Source organism: Carlito syrichta, unplaced genomic scaffold, assembly GCF_000164805.1.
Source record: "Carlito syrichta isolate Samal-C Ts95f unplaced genomic scaffold, Tarsius_syrichta-2.0.1 Scaffold303584, whole genome shotgun sequence".
Lineage (NCBI taxonomy): Eukaryota > Metazoa > Chordata > Mammalia > Primates > Tarsiidae > Carlito > Carlito syrichta.
The window spans coordinates 193,055-203,514 of NW_007247680.1; the positions used below are offsets into that span (position 1 = coordinate 193,055).

The 10,460-nt window shown below is 35.2% G+C and overlaps 1 protein-coding gene across 1 annotated transcript in view; it reads left to right on the forward strand.

Moving 5' to 3' along the window:
* Positions 1-10,460, forward strand: part of LOC103261063 (GDP-mannose 4,6 dehydratase-like) — a 261,513-nt gene that overhangs the window by 31,413 nt on the left and 219,640 nt on the right. Inside the window, exon 4 of the mRNA XM_021712670.1 lies at positions 1,928-2,055. Within this exon, the coding sequence (XP_021568345.1) occupies positions 1,928-2,055 (128 nt within the window). The remainder of the gene's footprint in view (positions 1-1,927; positions 2,056-10,460) is intronic.

The following is a 10,460-nucleotide window of genomic DNA, read 5'->3' on the forward strand; positions in this document are numbered from 1 at the left end:
TTAAAGAATAAACCCACTGGACTCCTGAACATTACTTTACTGATACATAGGTTAATCTAAACAGTTTGTGTTGGGAACTTCATCATATGATTTGCGTTTAGTATACTTTAGGTTGATAGCGTAATCCTGACATTGAAATAAATATAAACAAACCTAAGTTTTAACCATAAATTTAAACTTAATTGTTATGTCAATTGGAAATTGGAGATTTAGTAGTTAATTGATAATAGGTTTAGAAGAATTATATCTAATAAATACTTCTTCATTTTGGAAGACTCTTTCTTCAAGGGCCTCTGTGTGTTTTATAAATATCTGCAGAAAGTTGAAACTTTAGATTTCTTATTGTACCCTATAAATTGGTAAGGAAAATGGAAAATTTGGATTTCTACGGTAGTCCCGTTGTATTTTTTGATGATACGGTGTTGGTGTAAATGATAATACCAAGTTTTTGTAGTAAATGAATCTACTGTGTTTGAACCTAGTCCATATTCTTGCCAAAATTTAGAAAACCTATTTAGAAATATCCCCCTTATTCCTGTGCCAGTTCTCTAGAAGTCAAAAGCTTTCATCACAATATTTGCCTCCTAGGCCAGGTGCAGTAGCTAAAGCCTGTAATCCCAGCACTTTGGGAAGTCAAGGTGAGGGGATTGCCTAAATCTATGGGTTTGAGAACAGTCTGGGCAACTTGACGAGACGTCATCTCTACAGTAAATCAAAAAGTTAGCCAGGCATAACAACGTGCACCTGTAGTTCTTGCTACTTGGAAGACTGAGGCGGAATGATCACCTGAGCCCAGCAGTTTGACACTGGGATAGCCGTAAGCATGCCACTGCATGCCAACCTGGGCGACAGAGTGAGACTCTAACTCAAAAAATAAAACAAAACAATATTTGCCTCCTTGCTTCATCTGCAAAGGAACTAAGGTAAAGTTATTGGTATATGATAAATTATATAAATGTATCCAAATTGTATGAAGCCATTATTAGCTAACTCATATGTGTGTTGTTGCCTTGACAATTTGGCATTAAATGGTCTCTCTGATAACCTTATATAGATTCTGGGGCACCTAGGGGGCTCGGATAAATTTGTCTCAGAAGTGCCTTTTAATTTTGTGATTTTTCAAAAAGTGGGTAGAGACTTTCATTTAATACTAGAGAACATTAAAACAATTTTAATACTTTCTTCAATGGATGGCACCTTTCATCTGTGTCAAAATATTTATACAAAATTCAGGAGTTTATTTCTGTAGATAACACTTAAATGAAGTTGGGAGGTGGTACTGCTGTAAGTATAATACAGAGAAACATTTGACTAGGAGCCTTGTCATACTTTATATTTGGATGGGTATGCAGGTTTCTAAATAAGAGTGATCACCACTTATTTTGTTAAGAGAAAGGCAGCCCAAATAAATTCCTTTTTTGTTTCCTTTAACTAGTTATATCCTGTGAACTGAGTTACATTTTCCCCTTTCCCCATGGGCCTCCAAATAGCATTATTAATAGGAATATATGATGTTTGTTTTCCTAAAAAAATCAGGGTGGTCTTAGATGTCTGTCGTCCATTCTGGCATTTCCCTTTATACAACTCTTTTGAATTTTCTGTTTAAAAACTGGCATTCTGACAGTTTTTCTTTGGCCTAATGCCTGGGTTGCATATTGAAGCAACAAATTAGGAATGTTAAGACGTCCCTCAAAGAAAAAAATGTTTGTTATGAAAGTAGAGCTGATGTGACATATAGAATCAGAACTTCTTGTCTAAATGATAGTTAATGATCTTTTTTCTTTTTCTTCTCTTTTATTATTTTAAATGGGGGTAGGTGGTATACCAGAATGAAAGAAATGTCCAGAGTCTGAGATTGGGTTTGGTTCACCAAACTGTTAAATATCAAATGTCCCTCACTGATAATATATCTTTTGCCTCTTTTTAGGAGCTAATTTTGTTACTCGAAAAATCAGTCGGTCAGTAGCTAAGATTTACCTTGGACAACTGGAATGTTTCAGTTTGGGAAATCTGGATGCCAAGCGAGATTGGGGCCATGCCAAGGACTATGTGGAGGTAGGAACTGTTATAGTGCCTTCTTCAAAATGCATGTGTCTGTTGATGTTCTGAATGTCAGGCCTACAATGAAAAGCGTGACCTAGAGTTGGGGGCATATAGCCTTTCTAATGCAGATGTGTTTGGACTCATGCTACTTTGAATTCAAGGCTTAATGGTTCAGGAGTACAGATAGCTTATACTGAATGCTACTTGAATGAGGAAATCTTTTACAAATATTCTATTGATTATTTAAAGCAAAGTTACTGGTCAGGTAGATAATTAGAAATGATATTGGAATGGTGCTTCTCTTTCTAAAGCTGCTTACCCCTGACCCTTTTTTTTTTTTTTTTTTTTTTACCTTTTATTGCCTCCCTATCCAATAAACATACAGCTGTGAAAGAATTTGGGGAATATAAAAGAACCAATTCTCAGATCTTCAAAAAATATGACCTAATTTCAGTTTATATAATCCAAAACCTTTAGAGTTACATTTTTCTACTAAACTCCTTCAAGAGTAGTATTCTTATGAAACTTGTGCTTTTGCTGCTGAAGAGTCTGGTTTTTATATAACATACTTCTTCTTAACATGTGAAGTTACACACCAGTGAGCTTTGCCCATTAAATAGAGATAGAGATGTTGGTGTGATATGATTAGAGAATAATGAATTTAGGTAAAGGGAAATTTGGGTTTTTATTTTGGGGATTTCTGTGCGTGTTAAGTTTTAGGTTTGGTTACTTATGTTACATATACAAATGGAGTGAATTTTCTTTTTTATAAACAAGTGGTTACATTTTACTTTTCCCTGAACAGCATGCTTTTAAATATCCATGTTAGTCTGTGGCCAGACATGAAGGCACATGGTAGTGACATCATATTTTTCCCTGGAGTTGTCTATTCTTGTTCAGGTGCTCACAGATTTCCTATGTTCATGAGACTGTTTCTGTCCTGAAAGATTTCTCTCTGGGAAACTGGATCTAATTTCCTTGTTTAATGATGTTATTCAAAAAGAAACATGAATATTTCAAAAGTAAGTAGTTTGCTTGTTATTGCAGAGGTTAGCTTCACTGTAATTTTATTTTTGTTTGTAACAATTAAAACTGTGTGTCTACTTGATAAACACCTAATACTGATTTACTTTATGAACAAAAAAATCATTTCTGATTTTAATTTTTGAACAGTACTTCACTTAGATCTTTTAAGTATGTTTTCCTAATCTTTAATTACAAAGAAGCATTTTATGACAGTAGTCCTTTGATATATTTTAGAAAGATTGCATTCAAAATATATAGTTTCATACTTGTAGAAATTATAAGAAAGTAAAAGAAAGCAAGTGTTGGCAGAAGGTGCTGCAACTTCTTTTGTCTACCCTAAATGGTCTTACCTACTGAAAAACATGAGATGCTTTGTAAAAATAAGTACATTGTTTTCTCAATAATGTCATTTTGACATATAGCTAGAATGCTGCATATGCATATTTATAAATATCTGTGAATACATAGAGCTATATAGTAAGCTGTATAGATACTTTCCTCTATCCAAATTCTTTTTCAAATTCAGGAAACAAATAGATTAAATTCCATTCTGTTTTACATTGTTTTTATACTTTGGTGAAAAAGAAGTTTGTGCTGGAATTCAGAAGTCAAATAGATTCTGATAGTGAGGGAAATGTTGTATTAGAATGTTGACAGTGCTTGTTACTGCTTGCTTTCTTTTTTAATATTTTCTATATTTTTCATATATTTGAAATGGACATATGTAAACCTTTGCAGTTGGTGGGAGTGGCGGGGGATGTGACATCTTAAAAACAGGTTTAAAAAATCTGACATGAATGAATAAGACTGATATTTAAGTAATGAGCAAGTCTTTAGTGAGCCAGTGGATCTGGAAGAAGATCTTGCTGTCACTTCTCTCCCCAAATGCCAAGGCTGCACTGCTGGGGGCATAGTTGAAATCTGGGCACAAAGGGCCCACATTTGTGTTCTTATAAACTAGAAATATTTTAGAAATATTTTGGCTCAAATACTTCAAAAAAGTTTGTCTCAAATGAAGTCAGTTTTACAGTTGCTTGACAAGGTGGTGTCAGAAACGAGAATACCCACTTATGAGTAAGATGCTCTAGCCTTTTAATGAAAATATGAAATGATCAGATTCCATAGAGAGACGCACTGAAAGTTAAGTCATTCTTCTTGGCATCCAAGGCTTGATTTGTTCCACAGTGCAAGTGGGTTTTGTGTACTAAGGACTCTCCTGGGGTTCTAATATGTTGATGATGCGTTGATAATATGTTGATGATGTATCGATGAATATGTTCATTTATGTGTTCTAAAGGAGTGTAAATTTCTTGATTTCTGAAAAGGTATCATTATAAAGTAAGAATTTATAACTTGCTATTCTCCATTTTAATAAATATTATCATTCCTTACCATTTTAAATGTATTAACATAAGGTTACTTTGGAGATTTATGGCTAAAAATAAATTTGTTGCTAAAATTAAACAATCATAAAAAGGAAAAAGGAGAAGCATCCTGACACTGTCTTCAGCTGTAGGATGAAGAAGTATTTGCAGAAGTAGATGGAACAAGTCATTACAGCATCTCATTTACACGTTTTAATTATGTAATCCCTCTCATTATATGCAAAAATATAGGTAATATAAAAAATTTTAGATTAAGCAATTTATGCTTTTTTACATGTAGGTGAATTTCCCTGGTGAAGAGCACAGAGCATTTTCTCCTTGCACTTTGGGGTGGATTCAGGGGATCCCTGTGGTGCCTGAATTGTTCCTCAGCTCTAGATAAGTGGTTATCTCACTTTATCCATCTGTGACAGGGACATAATGACAATCCTGTAAAAATTAGCATAAGGTGTTTACCTCTGTCTTGTCAGCATCCATTTATAGTCTTGCTGTCCATCAAAATGCTTTTAAAGTTATCTAAATGGGTAAGAAATATTTCGACTTGAAATAAAGTAAAAATACAAAAAGTCATATTAAGTTATATTGTACTTTCGAATAAACAAGTTGTGGGTAATCTTTTTTAATATTTTATTGTAAGCATTTTTAAGCATACAGAATAATTGAATAACTTTTACCCCAAACACCTGTATACCCACCACCCAAATTCTATAGTTAACATCTACAATCACTGTTGTATTTCAGAAAAAAACTATTAAATAATCATTGTAGTGCTAATGGCTCATAGCTATAAATACTTAATTTACACAAATGCAAGTTATCAAAAATTTGCATTTCTTGTGTGATAGAGGTGGATAGCAATTCAAACTTTTAAAATATTTTCATCTGAATGATTTACTGACCCCTCCACAACATGTCTTCATGCCTGCCTCTCTCCATATACGTTGAAGCCCTTCCCTCGTGTTCATGAAAACACTCAGGACCTACATACTATATTTCAGCAAAGTCAAGCAGTTAGCATTGCAGCAATTGGCTGAAAACAGCAAGGGAGAGAGCGTATAACTCCTCAGGGTGGCATTGTTTATCCAATATATATTCTATAGAGCGCCTGCCATGGTCACAGTTCTTGTTGCTACAAATGACAGTTTTCTAAGCTTTGTATTAAGCCACATAAACCTGGGAAATGCTATAGAGCAGAAAGTTAAGCAGATTTCTTTATTGCAGGACTGACTTCCCATACCTTAGGATATATAAATGTACACTATGGCTAGCTAAGATTGGTATAGAGTTTCCTAAACTTATTTGACCTTGGAGCCCTTTGAAGATCAGTATTAACATCTAGCAGCACGGACCTAGGAAATGGTGCCATATATTTATTTAAAATTCATGATTGCAGTTTGGTTAGCAAGGTTCCATTGAGATCTATTTTGAAAAAAAGTATCTGGAGCATAACTATAGCCAGAAAATATTGAGACATAAGCTAATTGACGGGAACCAGGCTGGAAATATCTTGTCTTTTACTACTCACAAAAAGTTCCTTGCTTTTGGGAGACATAAGTAATCAAGAGATGTGAGTCCATCTCTTTCTAGACTCAGGAAAAGCCATTTGTAAAGTGACAAGAGGTTTTCCTGCCAACAGCAAGCCCCACAAATACTCTTGAAGAGTCCTAGTGGCCTGAAGGCAATCCAGGGAATGTGCAAATGGTTATGGGGAGGCTTTGAAGTTCATCTAAATTTAACATCATATTCCCCACCCTTATTCTGGCAGTGAGCACAAACTGAATATCTATAAAACTACTTTTATAGAAATAAAAATAATTGCTGGATATTAGGTACTTACTACATGCTTGAGACTTTTGAGGACTTTGTACATGTTATCTCATGTAAAAGGCCCAACAGTCCTGAAAGCTAGATAGTGCACCCTAATATTGTGGATATAAAAACTAAGGATTAGAGAGTTTCAGGGGCATATTTGCCCAAAGCCACAGTCAGTAAAGGTGAATGAAGCCAGGACTCCTCCAGGCTGATGCCGATGTCTAACTCATGCTCATAACTACTAATTTATATTAGTATGAGGGAAATCAGAATATTATAGTAGGATCTGGGTAATATTTCTTTTCCAGGGAGGCACAAAATTGAGCTCCTCTTTCTTTTTTCTTCCTGCTATTTATGGTACAAGGGGAAGAGAAATATCTGAAAGATATGAGTCTGGCTGAGGCTGCTGTCAGATCTCATTGAACTCATGATATTGACTGTATCAGGCAAAGATGCAAAGGGTGCGTTTGGGGAAAATACATAGTCAAGTCTGCATCCCCCTCTGTCCTTTGCCTTCTAAATGAGTTAACCTTCTTTATTTTTTAAAATTTATTTATTTATTTATTATAAAGATGTGGGGTACAATTCAGGGTTAGGTATACACATATTAATCATGCAAGTACCCTTGTTGATGAGGTATGCCCCTCCCTCCCCCAGCAGTTTCCCTCAACTGCCAATCCCACCCTCTCCCCTGACAGTTTTCCACTACTGCCAATCGCTTTCTTATAGCCTTATAATTGTTCAAGGTCACCTTATGAGTGAGAATATATGGAACTCAGTTTTTTGTTTCTCTGATAAATCACTGAATATGATCGACTCCAAATCCATCCAAGTTGCTGCAAAGTCCATATATTTGTCCTTCTTTATGGCTGCATAATATTCTTTATCAGCTTTCAGTTCCTAGCTGATTCAGAGACCTGAGGAGGATAGGGAAGCCTCTGGCAGGGCATGTGGGCTATAGACAGAGCTGGGGAGAATTGCCCATTGTTTTCCAGCTCTTTCTTTTCCAAAATACAGCTAGCATTATGCATTCTGTATTACATAAATCTTAAAGGAAGAAATATCATTTAAACTTTCTGATCTTATTTAAGAGAAGTTTTTTTTGTTGCGACATCACTAATCAACCAGTTGGTTTTGTTTATATTCAGGAGAGTAGCATATAGAAGTAGCATCTTTTTGTGTTTCAGGTATCTAAACTGTAGTGTTGCCAGAATCCATTCTTAGTAAAACCTTACTCACTTAACACAAAGATAGGGTGAGGCTGTATTTATCTCGTAAAGTGACAGTGTGCTGGACAAACTAGGACTCTGTGGAGAGATCTGTATCTTATTGTTTCTACCTTTGTGGTACAGGGAAAGGCATTATACAAAGATCTGCAAGGAGTTACCAGGGAAATTTCCTAGAAAACTATTCCAATAGAATCTATGTAAATGAACTGTTAAGGAATCAGGTCAGTGATAGGATTCCTACTTGATCCAGGAGTTTAATCCCATATCCTTACTTAGGAGCCTAGGATGTTCTTACTTGGAAGGAAAGCATGTCAGTGACCTTCTCGTTGAATGTGTTATGATACTCATTGATTTTTTATTTTGATTTTTTATATCGACAAATGAGTTATTGACTATTATTTTCATGGGGGGGTGTCTTCTAACCTTTTAGGGAACTATTTAATATAGTCTTTGAAAAATACCCTAATAAAAAATGAAAATAACTAAGTTAATAGTGTCTTATCTGTATTTAGGAGAAAATGGTTTCTGTGTTGTTTCTTTTTTTTTTTTTTTAGCTTAATTTTATTTTTAAAATATGGGGTACAAATGAGGGTTAGGTACATATGTGGTCATTCTGTGTTGTTTCTAACAAAACATTTATAGAAAGGCAACTCAAGGGCCTAAACTAATAAGGAAAAAGAAAAGAACAGCCTTATTTGTGGGAAAAGAATAACTTGTAAGAGCACCCTACGTCTTTGAAACCTAAAATGTTTAGACTAAGGAACTCTTCCTGTTCCAAAAGTGTATACTATTTATACAAAGGGTAGAAAAATATTGATTTCCCTGATCTGACTGTGAAAAACTCTCTATATATGTAAAAACTTTCCATTTCACCTCTTTTTCCTTCTATATGCTGTCATTTATGGATGCTTCAAATATTTTACGGCAAACTTTTTTCAGTGTATTATTTAAAATAAGCTAAGAAAAGCATAGTAAGTTACAGTTGCCTTTTCCATCTGGCCAGGTTGTGATTGATTTGAATGATGCAACAGGAACATCCATGCTCCCAAATCAGAGACTTTAAATTGTTATCTTAATAAAAGATGTCTGTACTGATGCCAGGTGAAGTGTAATCCTTGGATTCTGTAACTTCACCACAGAACAAATTTCAGAGCAAGCACAAAGCATAGTTTAATACAGAGTTTATTAGAAAGAAGACATCTTCAAGAATGAACATGGGTGTCTTAAGAGAAATGGCACCCCAATCTGTTGTTAACTGAGTGTTTTTTGTGTGTGTGTCTGTGTATAAGTATGTATGTATTTATATGATGATTAAGCAGCCTATTTATTAAACTAAGAGTTGTGTGCTACATGATAGGTTACAAGCTATTGATCATAAGTTCCTATTCTTATCATATATACTTCTGAACTTATTTGAATTCTGTGAAAATCTCAATACAATGGTAAAAGTTACCGTTTTACTGATTAATCAAGTTTCTTCCTGAAAACACCATCCTCCAGTGCCTCTGGTTCTAGAGAGTTATGTTCTCTAGTTACGGCACTCAGTCAGGTGCCTGACCATCTGGTTTTTTAATTATCTAAGCTATGCCTACCTTCAAGAAACTCATTTATATCTAAGCTATGCTAGTTACCCTATCTCATTTACCATCCATATTTCTAGGATGGATTATTCATCACGTTTTTGTCCACAGCTAATTTAGAAACATGAGAGTGGGTGCATTTTAGATCACATTTTCAGTTATTTATTTAGACAGTGTCTTGCTCTGCCATCCAGGCTGATCAGAGCTCACTGCAGTCTCAACCTCCTGGGCTCAAGTGATCCTCTTGTTTCAGCCTCCCAAGTAGCAGAGACTATGGGCACACATCATCATGCCCAGCTGATTTTTTAAAAATTTTGTGGAGTCATGGTCTCATTATGCTGCCTAGCCTCATCTCAAACTCTGATTTTAAATATGTAAAATTGAGCATGTGACGTTAAATCAGAAAGCAATTCTTGGCATGCATGTGTGTGGAGAAAGTGCAAATGCATATAGAATAGAGTTACATATTACATATAGAATGAATGTGGAATGGAATAGGCATAGTGCCTGTGGGTGTGAATTATGAAACTTCATGTAAATGCCCTTTACATTCTAATGGGTAGCAATTAACTGCATTAAAGAGGAAGCTTGTACTCCACCCCTTAGTCACGCCCATTGATGCAAAGTGTCATTATGAGTTTGTGGTTCATGAAGTGACTCTTTGTACCTAAGAAAGTCATTGTGTTAGTCCTGAGAACAAAAATCCTAGGAAAACAGTGTAAGAAGGTTTTTTCATACTTAGATTATGTTACTTACTTTTACACTCTTGGAGTACATGAGATTCCTTAAGCTTGCTTTGTCCATCTCTGTGTAGTCTGACCTACCTTGTCTTCACTGAGCATATGTCCCCCTGTCCCTCCTTTGTCCCCACCCTGCTCCTCAGCTGCCTCTTCCTTCACTGGAGTCTCCTACGTTATGGTGATTTCAACCCACCAATGAAAACTATTTGATTTTAATAACAAAACTATCCATGTGATATAAATGTAACTGCCTCTTATAAAATATAACACAACTTAAACTTAGTGATGATTTTGCTTATAGAAAGTATAAGTATATATTTTTAATGCTTAAAGCTTCATTTTTACATTAATGTACTCTTGAAAGGACAAAAAATATTTGTAGTCAAGGCAGTCTTCCTCCTATTTGATGTGCTCCCTGCACACGAACATCAGAAATTAATCTGTCTCTCTCTTTCACACACACACACACACACACACACACACACACACACACACACACACACACACACACACAAGCTAAAAGTCACATTTTTGTTTTAAAATGCTTTCCAAAGTACTGCTTGGTTTTATCCTACTTATTGGAACTTTTTTTTTTGAGTTGGAGTCTCACTCTGTCCCCCAGGCTGGAGTGCAGTGGCACACTCA